Raw genomic sequence first — 15687 nt, forward strand, 5'->3', positions numbered from 1 at the left:
TCAGCCATGAGCCCAGGTCAAGGTCGAGAGGACATTTAGGGACCCAAAATGAACAACCTTAGACCACCAGGGTTCATCAGACATGGACCGAGGGCCACTTGACCCAGGGTGACGCAGAAGACAGCATGGTCCTGGCCCCAGTGGATGGACTCACATCCGTCACCCATAAGGCAGTGTTGATAACCAAAGCATCAACTTCCTAGGGTAGTTATGAAAATAAAACGTGTTTGGCCGGGTACAGTGGGCTCATGCCTGTAATCCCAGCACTTTGGGAGGCCAAGGTGGGAGGATCGCTTGAGGCCAGGAGTTTGTGACCAGTCTAGACAACATAGTAAGACCTCTGTTTCTACAAAGAATAAAATAAAATAAACTAGCCAAGCATAGTGGCAGCACCCGTAGTCCCAGCTACTTGGAAGGTTGAGATGGAAGAATCCCCTGAGCCCAGGAGGTCAAGGCTGCGGCAAGCTGTGATCATGCCACTGCACTCCAACTTGGGCAACAGAGCAAGATCCTGTCTCTAAAAAATGTTTTTTCTTTTTTAATTGTTATTATTTTTGTAGAGACGAGGTCTCACTAAGTTGCCCAGGCTGGTCTCAAATTCCTGAGCTCAAGTAATCCTCCCGCCTCGGCCTCCCAAAGTGCTGGGATTACAGGCATGAGCCACCATGCCCAGACATAAAAAGTTTTTTTTTAATTAAAAAAGAAAAGAAAATTAAATGTGTGATATATGTAAAACACTAAGAACTGTGCCCAGCATATGTTGCTACTGAATTAAACTAAACAACAAAACCGTCAGCATTTGACCTAAATGCTATCTCGAATATCTTTCTTTTTCCTCTCTCCCTCCCTTCTGCTTCTCCTCCTCCTACTCTCTCTTCCCCTCTTTTTTTATTTGTTAATTTAAAATTTTTTTAGGCAGAGACAAGCTCTCACTATGCCCATAGGGGCATAGTGATTTGGTGCACAGTGTCTTTGGTTCAAATCCTACCTCTATCACACCCCTTCCTCAGCTTTTTAGGAAGTGGTAGATTGGCCTCTCTGGGCCTCCCGCAGCTGGCTTACCTGAGAAATAGAGATAATAATAGTATGGACTTCACCGGGCCTCGGGGCCCTCCAAGGCGGGCCATGCGTGTCATGTTGTGGGGTGACAAGCCCATAATTAGGGCTATAAAAGTAGAAACTGTTGGGGAGTCAGCTTACAGAAGAAAGTGGCTGTCTTCCTGCCAGAAGCTCTCTCCCTGGAGGCACCAGCTGACCATTACCACCAGCCTCAACCCTCTGGGAGGACAGGGACACACTCCGAACTCTTGTGGGTGAGTGTGTGTCAGCACGTGTCTGTGTGTGTTGGGGGTGAAGGTGGGAAGTGGACCTTGGAGACTCCTTGGGAGAAGCAGCCTTGAGGGGTGACCAGGAGGGGAATGCAGCCAGGGGAGGGAGGTGGGCAGTGGGCAGTGGGGGCCACAGTGTGGACAGAACCTCCAGGCCTGCGGGTTCCTGAGTGGGGGAAGAGAGAGTTGGCCATCTGGCATGACTGCGCCAAGAAGATGAGCTTGGTAAATTCACTGGGTGGATCGTGGAGGGCCCTGGGGAGCCATGAGAGGCTACAGGCAGAGGCAGGACCCCTTGGGTTAGAAAGACGGACTGGAGGCTGGTAGTGGTGGCTCACACTGGTAAACTCAGCGATTTGAGAGGCTGAGGTGGGAGGATTGCTTGAGCCTAGAAGTTTGAGAACAGCCTGGACAACATAGCAAGACTCCATCACTAAAGAATTAACATAATTTTAAGGTTGGATACCGTGGCTCACGCCTGCCATCCCGGCACTTTGGGAGGCGGAGGCCGAAGGATTGGAGACCACAGACTGAGCAAATTGATGAGACCTCGTCTCTATAATAAATCAAAAAATTAGCCAGGTGTGGTGGCACGCACCTGCAGTTTCAGCTACCTGAAAGGTTGAGGCAAAGGATCGCCTGAGCCCAGCAGTTTGAGAATGACTTGGACTCAAAAAAAAAAAAGAATTTTAAAAAATAGACTCAGCCAGGTTCGGTGGCTCAGCCTGTAATCCCAGCGCTTTGGGAGGCTGAGGTGAGTGGATTGCCTGAGCCCGCGGGTTCGAGACCTGTCTGGGCAACTTGGCGAGACCTCATCTCTACAATAAATCAAAAATTAACCGGGCGTGGTAGTGCGCACCTGTAGTTCCAGCTACTTGGAAGGCTGAGGCGGAAGGATCGCCGGAGCCCAGCAGGTAAAGGCTGTGGTGGCTGGGAGCAGCCACTGCACTCCAGTCTGGGCGACAGAGTGAGACTCCAACTCAAAAAAAAAAATAGACTCCCCTGCAGTCGTGGCCACAGGATGGTGGCACTTCTCCCCTCTTCCCACAATATTAGAAGGGCTGGCTTGAGCTGCCACTGATCAGAGCCTGACTGCTCCACAGCCGGCTTCTGTGAGGCTCAGAGAGGGACAGAGATTTGCCCACAGCCAGACAGCAAGTAGGGATTGGAGAGCAGCCAGTGACCCCCCAGACTGGTCTGAATCCACGGCCCATGCTCTTCAGCAGAGAGTAGGTGCTTTAAAGTCAAATACTTTACAAATGCCCCGGGCACATTCGCAGAGAAGGAAGCTAGAACCCTGGGTGACAGATATCAGCATTTCCCAACAGGACGTGTCCCAGAGTAGACACTTTGGTAAGTGCTTAGGATCTAAAGACCCACCGTGTGCAGCCCCACGTGGAAAACCTCCCATACCCTACAATCTCATTTGATCCTGTCGTGGCCTCATGTGTTGAATACTGTCACCACCCCATTTTACAGAGGGGAAGACTGAGGCTCAGAAAGCTCAAGTCTTCAGCTGAGGTTGCACAGGCAGCAACAGTAGTAAGAGCTGCGTCTGGGTGTGGTGGCTCGTGCCTGTAATCCCAGCTACTCAGAAGGCAGAGGCAAGAGGATCACTTGAGGCCGGGAGTTTGAGACCAGCCTGAACAACATAGCAAGACCTCCGTCTCTAAATTAAAAAGAGCTGGTAATATTTTAGGTGCTTAATATGTGCCAGACCAGGTTCAAAGCACTTTACACATTCATGTAGAAAGATCACCACCCAACAGTGTAGCTATGATTAACAGAATCATTTTACAGAGACAAGGATAGAAGTTTTGAGGTTCATTAAGTCACTTGCCAAGATCTCACAGGTGCACATGTATTGAGCACCTGCGGCATACCTTACGTGGGACGTGGTCTGGGGTGTCCACTTATGATCTCAGGTTGGTGTCCCTCTGCACCAACTGTGTCTTCCAGCTAACCTCCCTAGGGACTCCAGGTCGTGGACAAAGTCCCCAAGTGCCAGACGCTGTCCTGTGCTGGTAATTGACTCCTCACTTCGCCCTCGTTCAAACACAGATCCCTGTCTGAGCTGTGACTGTGGCCACTAAGTGGACGTTAGGGAGTGAATGCCCCGTCTCCAGGAGAATCCAAGCAGGTCCACTATGGAGGAAACTCGGTACTCAGGTGGGAGGACCCTCTGGTGCTGACACTGGCAAAAACAAAAACCGTCACCTCCCACCTCCCAGCTAGGAGAGGAGGGGGGATCCCCAGTCCCTCCCTGGGAAGGAGGGGGCGTTTCTCAGAAAGGCCCCCAGGATGTGAGCCCGACTGGCCTCCCCTGGCACGGAGCCAGGCAGGAGAGGTAAGCTGAGGGTTCCTCCCTTTTCTGACTAACACCCTCACCACAAAACCCGCCCCAGCTGGCCAGGAGCTGGGAGCCTGATAGAGTCGGAGACCAAGCGGACCGGGAACCAGGAAGGAGGGAATTGAGCCCCATGAATCCCCAAAGTCAGGGTGAGGGGAGGGGCGGGGACCCACCACAGGGCATCAGGGTAGAGTGTGAGAGTCCGGGGGTGTAAGGGTGGGGGCTGGGGTCAGAAGGGAAAAGGAGGACCCAGCCTTCTGGAGGTAAGCCTGGGGGACCCAGCTTTGGTTGCAGGGGACAAGGGGGTGGTCTCAGCTCCTGGCTGCAACTCTGTCTCTCTGGACCTGAGTCAGGCAGAGGAGGTGTGCCGTGGTCCACTGAGACCCTCTGCTTCAGTGTGGGCTCTGGACAAGCTCGAGGGATGTCAGGGGCTCTGGGTGACGGGGAGACAGGCTGAGCCTCACCCTCCACCTCTCATCACGTCCCCGCCAACAGGGTTCTCAGAGCGTCCCAGGAAGCGCTGCTGCAGGCAGGGGACACAGCTCGTGCTCTTGGGGCTGGTGACCGCCGCGCTGTGGGCCGGGCTGCTGACTTTGCTTCTCCTGTGGCGTGAGTTCACCCCCAGCCTCATGGGCCCCCCAAGCCTTCCGAGCTCCCTCCCAGACCCCCCATCTGAGGAGCCCAACACATTCCTCGGACCCCGGTCTCCCTATCCTGTCTCCTCCATGGCCTCACCTGCTCCGCCCTCCAGGGCCCCTCACTTCCCAGCACCCCATTTCCCAGCTTCTCAGCACCTGCATGGCCTCCATTCCCAGCTGGTAGGTGGGGTGCAAGCAGGGGGGAGTCACCTGACAACTACGCCCTCCCCTCTTCTCTCCCTCCCCAGACTGGGACACCCTACGGAGTCTGAAACAACTGGAAGAAACAGCTGCCCAGAACGGTATGGGGGGCCCCGAGAGGGTAGGGGCATGGAGGTGAGGGTTGGGATACCAGCTCTTATCCTGCTTCTGCCACTGATCTGTGGGAATGCCCCTCTCTGGGCCATGTGACCCCACGCCTCTGTGGCTCCCCACGACCTCGGGAGGACCCAGAGAGGCTCGGAGAAGCTCCCACGAACGTCTTAATAGAAATGCCCCTGACTTCTGATGGGGCTGCGTCCAATAAATCCATCTCATGTTTAAATATTGTAAACCGAAATGCGTGACAGGGCCGGGCATGGGGGCCAATGCCTGTTATTCCAGTACTTTGGGAGGCCAAGGCAGGAAGATCACTTGAAGCCAGGAATTTCAGCCTGGACAATATAGGGAGACCTTGTCTCTACAGAACATAAGAAAAATTAGCCAGGCACGGTGGCATGAGGATCACTTGAGCCCAGGAGGTCGAGGCTGTGGTGAGACATGATTGTGCCACTGCACCCCAGCCTGGGCGACAGAGTGAGACCCCAACTCTACCAAAAAAAGACAGAGGCAGACAGATGGAGGGAGGGAGGAAGAAAAAGAAGGAAGGAAGGCAGGAGAAAGAAAGAAAAGGAAGGAGAAATAAAGGAAGGAGGGAAGACAGGAGCAGCAGCGATTGTCATCATACGAGGGGACCCCTGCACACAGGGACCTGCCTTAAAGATTTCTGAGGACACCTCTTCTCTCTCCCCGCCCAGTCTCTCAAGTTTCCAAGAACTTTTTAAGACACCAGAGTGACCAGACAGCCGAGCAATCCCAGGGTGAGTGATATCTGGTTGGGGTCTGGAGGGGGGAGGGGAGGAGGTCTAAATGACCTTGTGGACCAGCTGTGCCCCTCCCAGCACCTGTGGACTGCAAAGAACTCAGGTGGAGAGGGCACAGGGTGGGGCAGGGGGAGATGGGGGAGGCTCTGGGGACTCGACAACTCCCCAGCCTCCTCCCCTGCAAACAGCTGCCCAGATGTTGCAGAGCCTGGAGGAACTCCGAGCTGCCCAGAAGCAGATGAAATCTCAGGGTGAGAGTCTGGGACTGGCAGGGGTGGGGGCGGTTGAGTCCAGGTCGCATGGGGGAGGTCGTGTCCCAGAGTTCCAGGGGCCGGGCTGGGGGACCCTCAGGCCTGCACAAGCCGTCCCTGACCCCAGCCCTGCTCTCCTCCACCCGGCAGACTCCGAGCTGTCCTGGATCCTGGATGGACTTCAGGCGGATCTGAACACCCTCAAATCCCAGAGTGAGGCTCGGCGGGGAGCCTGGGGGGAGGCCAAGGAGGGTGGCCCTGCCGGCCGATCGGTCTCTGAGCACTGCCCCCCACCCGCCCCTCTACCCCCAAGACTTGAACGAGAGGCGCAGGACCTCAGACTTCCTGGAGGGGCTCGAGGAGGAGGTGGCGAAGCTGTGGATGGAACTGCGGGTGTCTGGCGGTGAGTGTGCTCAGTGTGCACGTCGGTGCACAGGGTGGCGCGTGTCTGCACCTGGGCCTGTGGCTCAGGTGAGTGACCACGTGTGTGTGATATGAGGTGGTATGGCAATACATTTGTGTGACCCGAGTGTCTTGGGGGACCCAGGTTATATGGGTTGGGGGGGCTGTGCCCGGATGCACAGTAGAGACACAGACAGATGGGCCTGCATGGAAATACTCTTTCCTTTCTTCCCTTCTCTCTCTCTCTTTCTTTTTATTTATTTATTTATTTATTTTATTTATTTTTATTTTTTAAATTTTTTTGAGTTGGAGTCTCACTCTGTCACCCACACTGGAGTGCAGTGGGCGCTCCCGGCCACCGCAGCCTCGACCTGCTGGGCTCCGGCGATCCTTCCGCCTCAGCCTTCCAAATAGCCGGAATTACAGGCACGCGCCACCACGCCCCGCTGATTTTTTGATTTATCGTAGAGATGAGGTCTCGCCTGCCCAGGCGGGTCTCGAACCCGTGGGCTCAGGCAATCCACTCACCTCAGCCTCCCAAAGGTGTGGGATTACAGGCTGAGCCACCGAGCCTGGCTCTCTTTCTTTCTTTCTTTCTCTCCCTTTTTCCTTCCTTCCTTTCTCTCTCTCTCTTTCTTTTTCTCTCTTTTTTTTTTTTTGTCAGGGTCTCATTCTGTTGCCCAGGCTGGAGTGCAGCGGAATGATCACAGCTCACTGCAGCCTCCAATTCCTGGCCTCAAGCAATCCTCCCACCTCAGGCTCCTGAGTAGCTGGAACTACAGGCATGAACCACCACGCCCAGCTAATTTTTTCAGTATTTGTAGAGATAAGGTCTCACTATGTTGCCCAGTCTGGTCTTGAACTTCTGGACTCAAGTGATCCTCTCACCTCGGTCTCCTAAAGTGCTGGGATCACAGGTGTGAGCCACGGTGCCCGGCCTGTACCCCACATTAAAGGCATGGTAGTTGAATGTCTGTTCTCTCTGCAGCCTTCTGGCCTCCTGGGGCCACATCACCTCCATCACTGCCCTTCCTGGGGAAGAGGCCACCATCCCCATTGTCCCATTGCTGCAGACATTAGCTCCTTCTGACACTCTGGCCTGGTCAGACAGCCAGATGGTAATCCTAGTCATGATCCCCACTAAACTGCATCGAGCAGAGGACAGCAGCAAAAAGAACCCAGCCATGGTCAGCGCCAGACTGTTCTGATTTGGAGGAGGAAAGTATGGGAACTGCCCACATTGGTGAAGGGATACAGTTGGAGTCAGAAAGGGCATCCTTTTGGGGTGTGATGGCTCATGCCTATAGGCAGAGGCAGGATTTCTTGGATTAGAAAGACAGACTGAGGGCCAGGTGTGGTGGCTTACGCCTGTCATCCCGGCACTTAGGGAGGCCGAAGTAGGAGGGATCACTTGAGACCAGGGGTTCAACAGCAGCCTGGACAACATAGCAAGGCCCTTCTACTACAAAAAGTTTAAAAACAAGCCGGGCATGGTGGCTCAAGTCTGTAATCCCAGCACTTTGGGAGGCAGAGGCGAGAGGATTGTCTGAGTCCAGGGGTTCGAGACCAGCTTGAGCAACTTGGTGAGACCTCATCTCTACAATAAATCAAAAAGTTTGCCAGGCATGGTGGCACGTGCCTGGAGTTCTAGCTACTTGGAAGGCTGAGGTGAAAGGATGGCCTGAGCCCGGTAGGTCGAGGCTGTGGTGGCTGGGAGCATGCCACTGCATTCCAGCCTGGATGACAGAATGAGACTCCAACTCAAAATAATAACAACAACAACAACAATAATAATAAGCTAGGCCGGGCAAGGAGGCTCATACCTATAATCCCAGCACTTTGAGAGACTGAGGCAGGAGGATCGCTTGAGCCCAGGAGTTCAAGACCAGCCTGGGCAAAAAAGCAAGACCTCGTTTCTACAAAAAGTCAAAAAAATTAGCTGGGCATAGCACCATTCCTGTAGTCCCAGCTATTTGGGAGGCTCACTTGAGCCCAGGAGGTGAAACCTGCAGTGAGATGTGATTGTGCCACCGCACTCCAGCCTGTGCGACAGAATGAGACCTGGACTCAAAAAACAATTAAAATTAAAATTTTAAAAACTTGGCTGAACACGGTGGCTTATGCTTATAATCCCAGCACTTTGGGAGGCCAAGGTGAGAGGATTGCCTGAACCCATGGGTTCAAGACTAGCCTGGGCAATAAATTTTTTAAAAATTTAGTAGGGCATGGTGGCACATGCCTATAGTTCCAGTTACTTGGAAGGCTGAGGTGAAAGGTTCTACTGAGCCCAGCAGGTCGAGGCTGTGGTGGCCAGGAGCATGCCACTGCCCTCCAGCCTGGGTGACAGAGTGAGACTCCAACTAAAAAAAGAATTTTTTTTTTTTAATTTGATGGGCTTGGTGATTCATGCCTGTAATTTCAGCTACTTGGAGGCTGAGAAGGGAGGATCACTTGAGTCCAGGAGTTTGAGGTTGCAGTGAGCTATGATCACTCCAGCTTGGGTGACCCTGTCTCAAAAAAGAAAAAAAGCGAGGCAGGAACCGAGGTTTCGCAGCCTTGCCTCCCCGAAAGCAAAGCCCCACCCTTAATTTTTGGTCTTCCGGGAAGCCCCAGTTGCCCCTATTGGGAGGAGAAGAGGAAGGATCTGTGACTGGTGTGGCTGGTGTGGGAGTCCCACCCCCCGGGATGTGGTCTGGCTGTGGGAATCCCAGCTAGAAACCCCATGGTGGCCCTTTGGGAAAAGGCAGGGAGAAAGGAGAGACTGGGTCATGCACACTTCTGACAGGTCATCTCCCAATTCCTACCCAATCTCTGAGATCCCTTCCGAATTTGGCCCCAAGCTATGGGATCTGAACCCAGCTCTGACACTACTTCTGGATGACCTTGTGACAAACAGGCAGGACACCTTCCTGGCTTCCTGGGGGTTTTTTTGTTTTTGTTTTTGTTTTAGTTGGAGTCTCACTCCGTTGCCCAGGCTGAAGTGAGTGCAGTGCACACTCATGGCCACCCCAGCGTCGACCTGCTGGACTCCGAATGATCCTTCCGCCTCAGCCTTCCAAGTAACCGGGACTACAGGCGCATGCTACCATGGCCGGCTAATTTTTTTTTTTTTTTTTTTTTTTGCTGTGTTTTATTGGAGAGACACGATCTCACCAAGTTGCCCAGGCTGGTCTCGAATCCATGGGCTCAGGCAATCCACTTGCCTCAGCCTCCCAAAGTGCTAGGATTACAGGCTGAGCCACCAAACCTGGCTGGCTTCCTGTTTCATTGCTGTACCCTCAGAGGGCTGAGTCCTGGTTACTGTTTCATGGGTGAGAAACACATCCAGTTCAAGCTGGTGTGGACCCCAAGACCCTTAGAAAAATCTGACCAAAGCTATGGAAACTTCTCCTACACATCACTATAGGAAAATGTTATGTTTTAAGATGGGGTCTCACTATGTTGCCCAGGCTGGTCTCGAACCCCTGGACTTTCAAAGTGCTGGGATTATAGCTGTGAACCACCATGCCCAGCCTGGAAATCTATTTTAAAGCAAAAGAAGTCTAGATATAGTGACTTATACCTGTCATCCCAGCACTTTGGGAGGCCGAGGTGGGAGGATCGCTTGAACCCAGAAGTTTGAGACCAGCCTGGACAACATAGCAAGACCTCATCTCTACAAAAAAATAAAAATAAAAACATAAAAAAATTAGCCAGGCACGGTGGTGCGTGTCTGTAGTCGCAGCTACTTGGGAGGGTTGCTTGAGCCCAGAGGTCAAGGCTGTGGTGAACCCTGATTGTGCCACTGCACTCCAGCCCGGGCAACAGGGTGAGACTCAACTCAAAAAAATAAAAAATATATATATAAGCAAAAGAAAGTCGGTGCAGTAACGGCGGTTTAACCTCCCACCTGGGAGGTGATGAGGACTGTGCCTGAGAATTTTCTTGGGGTGAGGCGAAGGGGAGAAAAGGACTAAGCTGGTCCCACACTGAGGACTTGGGGACCCAGTCCTGCAGTCCCATTGGCTCTCCTGATCAACTGGAAGAAAAACATCTCAATTTCCCAGAGAGCGGCCGGAAATCCTGGTTTTGGGGGTGCTGCCAACAATGACGGCCAGGGCCGTGGGTGGAGACAGTGGTTGGGGAAAGTAATGCCAGTGGACTTGACCTCAGCACCGGCTCATGCTGTTGTTGGTGGCGGTGATAGAGCCTTGGCTGGTATGGTTGGGAAAGATGGTGGGGGCTGTGGCGTGGGTGGCAGGGCTCTGCTGCTGGGGTCGTGGGCGCCCGTGGTACTGATGTTGGTGGTGAAGTTGCTGACCTTGGAGGTGTTTGTGGCAACGGTGTTGGTGGTTTGAGGCACTGCCAGTCTTAGAGGCCTTTGTGAGTCTGTGATGATGGTGGTAACCGACATTCTGCCAGCTGTGAGGTATTTGTGGGGATGGTGCTAGTGATAAAAATGGTGCTGGTGGTAATATTGGTGGCTGGGGCACTGTTGCCCACAAGGTGCTTGTAGTGACAGTGTTGGTGGCTGAGGTGCTGTTGGCTATGAGACATTTGTGGTCATGATGGTGGTTAAAGTGTTGTCAGACATGAATACGTTTGTGGTGATGGTGCTGGTGATGGAAGTGTCACCTGCCATGGATGGATTTCAGATTTTTTTTAGACTGAAAGATGTATTTTCAGAAAGTAAATGTATTTTATTTAGAAAGTAAATTAGAGAGAGAAGGAGAGGAGATTCACCTCCCCAAGGTAGGGGAGGGAACCAAAGCTTAGGAAAACATGGCCCAGATTTCAGACTATGATCATGGTGGTTGAGGTGATTTTGGCCATGGAGGTGCTGGTGGTGATGATGGTGGTTGAAGTATTGTTGGTCATACATGTGTTCCTGGTTCTGGTATCTGTGACTGAGATGCTGCTGCCCGTGGTCATGGTGTTGGTGGTTGAAGCGTTGCCCACCGCAGGTTTCAGGTGATGACAATGGTGGTTAAGGTGCCACTGGTCATGGAGGTGCTTGTGGTGATGCACATGAATGTGGTCGTGGTGTTGGCGTTGGTGGTGACAGGGCTGGTGGCTGCCATTCTGCTGACCGTGGTAGCCTTTGTGGTGATGGTGCTGACGACGGAGGTGCTTGTGCCCTGGAACTGGTCAGTGTCACAGCTCCAGTGAAGGCAGTCCATGGGGGGGGGTGACTGTTAGGACCTGGGGTGGGTCTGCTTTCAGTCCAGACCCCAGGAGACCTGGGGAGAGACGCCACCACCCATCCTGCCCACTGTACCCACCTTGGCATCTGCCTTGGCGCCCCCTGAGTCTCCCCTTCCACCCCAGGCTCTGTGTGCAACACGTGTCCCGGAAACTGGGTCAATTTCCAGCGGAAGTGCTACTACTTTGGGGAGGGCGCCAAGCAGTGGATCCAAGCCCGGTACGCCTGCAGTGACGTGGGAGGGCGATTGGTCAGCATCCACAGCCCGGAAGAGCAGGTGGGCCCGGGTGCTGCGGAGGCCATGGGCAGCACGTGGCATCCCGCTCCACTGCACCCCACTCCGACCTCCTGCAGTGGGTGGGAGGGAACCGGGTACGCGCCCTGGTCCTCCAGCCCTGTCCTGCCCCCCAGGACTTTCTGACCAAACACGCCAGCAAGAAGGGCTCCTGGATCGGCCTTCGGGACCTGGACGTGGAGGGGGAGTTTATCTGGATGGATGGGAGCCCCGTGGACTACAGGTGAGGAGACGGCAGCCCCAGACTTGGAGACGGAGCCTCTGGGATCTGATGGGAAAGTGGGAATATTGTAGGGGGAGGAGCTTCCTGAATGAAGCTCCTTCAGCCGGGAGGGTATCAGGGCTCAGGTCTCTGGGGTAGAGATGAGAGTGGGATGGGGAGGGGAAGGCCAGGACTTCTCGGCCTACAGGGAGGGGTTAGAGCAGGGACTCCCAGGGAGCCCCAAGCACAGATTGTCTTTTTTTTTTTGAGTCAGTGTCTCACTCTGTCACCCAGGCTGAAGTGCAGTGGGACGCTCACAGCCACCACAGCCTCAGCCTGCTGGGCTCAGGCGATCCTCCTGCCTCAGCCTCCTGAGGACTACAGGCACATTCCACCACACTTGGCTAATTTTTTGATTTATTGTAAAGACGAGGTGTCGCCAAGTTGCCCAGGCTGGTCTCGAACCCCTGGGCTCAGGCAATCCTCTTGCCTCCACCTTCCAAAGTGCTGAGATGACAGGCGTGCCAAGTTCAGATTGAGAGGGCAAGTCTTGGGCTACAGGGGAGAGGGATATGAAAATGGAGGAGGGGTCCCAGCACAGATGCAGACAGGAGAAGCCTGCACTGAGAAGGGAGGGCTCAGCCTCAGAGGGGTGCGTCCAGGCAGTAGTGCGTCGGGAGTAGGGTTTCTTCCCCACATCCCATCCTTTGACCCAGAGCTTTTCGCCCCAGCAACTGGCTTCCGGGGGAACCGAACAACCATGGCCAGGGTGAGGACTGTGTCATGATGCAGGGCTCAGGCCACTGGAATGACATCCTCTGCCGCAGCAAGCTGGATGCCTGGGTGTGCGACCGGCTGGCCACCTGCACACCGTCTACCGCCTCGGCCTCGCAGGCGCCCCCAGGACCTGCTCTGAGACAAAGATCCTAGCAGCTGCCTGCCTGACCCTTCTGTGTCTCTCCCACTCTTCACCTTTTAAAAATCTTTTATTTGTGAGACAGGGTCCTGCTCTGTCACCCAGGCACCCTCAGAGCTCACTGCAGCCTCCGACTCCTGGGTTCAAGTGATCCTTCCACCTCAGCCACTCAGTAGCTTGGATTACAGATGCGTGTCATCATGCCTGGCTAGTTTTTTATTTTTATTTTTGTAGAGACAGAGTCTCGCTATGTTGCCCAGGCTGGCCTTAAACTCCTAACCTCAAGTGCTCCTCTCACCTCAGCCTCCCAAAGTGCTGGGATTACCGGTGTGAGCCACCATACCTAGCCCTTCCCCCACCCTGAGCATGGGAACAGCCAGGCCCAGAGCGAGACCCTAAAGACCCCCGGTCAAGGCCTGGATGTCTCTTTGTAGCTGGAAGATCCCCGTGACGTCTTCTCCCACCCCAACTGAGGCACCTGGCCCATCCCCAGTTCCTCCTTGGACCCCACCTCATCAGGGTGTCCCCTCCTCACTCCCAACCCCAGACGCAGCCCCTATGTCCTCAGCACCACAGGACACAGATCCCCACCCCCTCAGCTCAGACAATGAGTCCTCCAGCCCAGCTTGTGTCAATAAGCTCAACCCACCCTCAACTGGTCCCCAGAGGCCTGGGTGGGCCTAGTTTCTGGATGAGGCATGTGGAACTAGAAATTCCAGAGCCTGGTGTCTGAGACCACCTTTGACATTCTGAAAGGAATTTGTATCTTCCCTGGCTTTTACATTTTTTCCTGCTTCATTATAAGGAAAACATACTAGGTAGAGCCCAGAGATGAAGACTCTGGGGTCTAGTGGGCTCCTGGGGATATCACAGAGGGCAGGGAAGGGGGAGGGCATGAGTTCATGCATAGGAAGTGCCCGGGACAGGGCCTGTACATAGAAGGTGCTCAGCAAGTGCTGGCCGGCTGGACAGGTCGCTGAGAAGTTGGCCTGGTCACCCAGAGGCCAGTTCAGGTCTAGGGATGCCAGCCCCCAGCAGAATCAGCCCAGGCTCAGCCAAGGTCAGCACCAGCTCCAGGCTTGACCAGGGTCGGTCAAGGTCAGCACCTGCCCCGGGCTTAGCCAAGGTCAGCCTATGCCCCTGAGGTCACAGGGGGAGGTCAGTATTGCAGGACACCCCATCAGACTCCTCTACCAGTTGTTCAGGCCAGCACTGGGGTCATCCTCACCTCCTCCCTTCCCTCGACACTGCCTCCAAGTCCCTAAGAAAAGCCCATGGATTTTGTTGTCAAACCATGTTCAGAATCACTCACTGCTCACTTCTCCTGCCATTGCATGAACTGATACAGTTGCCTCCACCGGGGTCTCCCTCTTCACTATCCTCCTTCCAGAAGTTTCTGCCAGCTCAGAGAAAAAGTCAAAGTCCTAGCTGGGTGTGGTGGCTCATGTCAGTACTTCGGGAGGCCAAAGCGGGAGGACTGCTTGAGCCTGGGAATTCAAAACTGGCCTGGGCAACATAGTGAGACCTTGACTCTACAAGGAATCAAGAAAATTGTCCAGGCATAGTGGCATGCACCTGTAGTCCCGGCTACTCAGGAGGCTGAGACAGGAGGATTGCCTGAGCCCAAGAGGTAGAGGCTGTGGTAGAGCTGTGATCATGCCACTGCGCTCTAGCCTGGGCAACAGAGACCCTGAATCAAGGGGAAAAGAAAAAAGCCAGAGGCCTACAGCGTGCTTTGATGACCACAGGGCCTTAGCATGTGCCATTTCCCATCCTCCAAGTCTTTGCTCTCAGTGGGGCCCGTCCTGAGCACCTCCCCACCCTGCCCACACTCAAACGACACCCCCTGACACCCCATCCCGCTGTACATTCCCACCACAGCACATGTCTCCTCTTGACAACACGTGCCACTCACTGGTTAGCGTGTCACCCGTCTCCCCAGGGAGAATGTGAGCTTCAGGAGGGCGGGAGTCCTCGGTCTGTTCTCAGTTGTGTCCCCAGTGCCTGGCACATAGAAGGTGCCCCATCAATATTTGTCCAGCTAATAAATCTGTGTGATCATGGGCACGTGACTTCTCTCAGAGCCTACTTCGTGGCCTGTGGAGTGAGAAGATGGCGTCTGCACCAGGGGCAGTGCTGGGTCCATCCTCCTCCTCCTACCTGGGGGCTCCAGGGAAGACCTTACTTGCAGCCCAAGGCATCCCAGGTCGGAGCTGCTGTTATGGGACGCTGCTGGACCACAGCATCCTCTTCTTTCTCTCCACCCTTTTGCCCCCAACAAGGGCCTGGCTTCACAATCCTATGGCTTGCTCCAACCCCTTCTCTTCTGCACAAGCCTGGATGCACCCTGGGCAGGGCAGGGTGAGGGTGGGAAGGGACCCTGGTCCTCCACTCCCAGCTCACAAATGCTCCCACAGCCCCTCCCCAGGGGACCAGCCTCAGCTCCTCCTTCCCTGTTTCTCTGGCATCCTTCTCTGCCCTGGCATCCTTCTAGGTAGAGCTGGCCATGTCATTCCAGCTTCACACTGGGGTCCCCAAGAACCTGCCTTGAGCCAATAAGCCCAAAGACTTCTCCATTTTCCTCTGAAATACAGCTTCTGGCCAGGCATGATGGCCCACGCCTGTCATCCCAACACGTTGGGAGGCTGAGGCGTAAGCCCAGGAGTTCGAGACCAGCCTGGGCAATAGAGCGAGACACCGTCTCTACAAAAATATTAAAACAAGCAAAAATTGAGGCTGGACGAGGTGGCTCATGCCTATAATCCCAGCACTTTGGGAGGCCGAAGTGAGAGGATTGCCTGAGCCCACGGGTTTGAAACCAGCCTGGCAACTTGGCAAGACCTTGTCTCTACAATAGATTAAAAAATTAGCTGGGCCGGGCTTGGTGGCTCAGCCTGTAATCCCGTGCCTTTGGGAGGCTGAGGTGAGTGGATTGCCTGAACCCGCGGGTTCGAGACCCGCCTGGGCAGCGAGACCTCATCTCTACAATAAATTAAAAAATCAGCCGGGCATGGTAGCGCATGCCTGTAATTCCGGCTACT

The 15687-nt window shown here is 54.3% G+C and overlaps 1 protein-coding gene across 1 annotated transcript; it reads left to right on the forward strand.

Annotated features, from left to right (window-relative positions):
* Nucleotides 1-3475: 3475 nt before the first annotated feature.
* Nucleotides 3476-12660, forward strand: FCER2 (Fc fragment of IgE receptor II). The gene is made up of 10 exons (XM_008055639.1): nt 3476-3497; nt 4174-4287; nt 4565-4618; nt 5333-5395; nt 5587-5649; nt 5800-5862; nt 5963-6052; nt 11359-11510; nt 11645-11751; nt 12462-12660. Exons 1-10 carry the CDS (start codon nt 3476-3478, stop codon nt 12658-12660), a joined length of 927 nt encoding a protein of 308 aa, XP_008053830.1.
* Nucleotides 12661-15687: the final 3027 nt, after the last annotated feature.

This window comes from Carlito syrichta, unplaced genomic scaffold (assembly GCF_000164805.1).
Source record: "Carlito syrichta isolate Samal-C Ts95f unplaced genomic scaffold, Tarsius_syrichta-2.0.1 Scaffold301903, whole genome shotgun sequence".
NCBI classification, from domain to species: Eukaryota; Metazoa; Chordata; class Mammalia; order Primates; family Tarsiidae; genus Carlito; species Carlito syrichta.

Coding starts and splice junctions, on each gene's coding strand:
- FCER2 (XM_008055639.1), top strand. CDS start 3,476: ATGGAGGAAACTCGGTACTCAG. Junction 5,650..5,799: donor GAAGCAGATGAAATCTCAGG/GTGAGAGTCTGG, acceptor TCCACCCGGCAG/ACTCCGAGCTGTCCTGGATC. Junction 5,863..5,962: donor GAACACCCTCAAATCCCAGA/GTGAGGCTCGGC, acceptor TCTACCCCCAAG/ACTTGAACGAGAGGCGCAGG.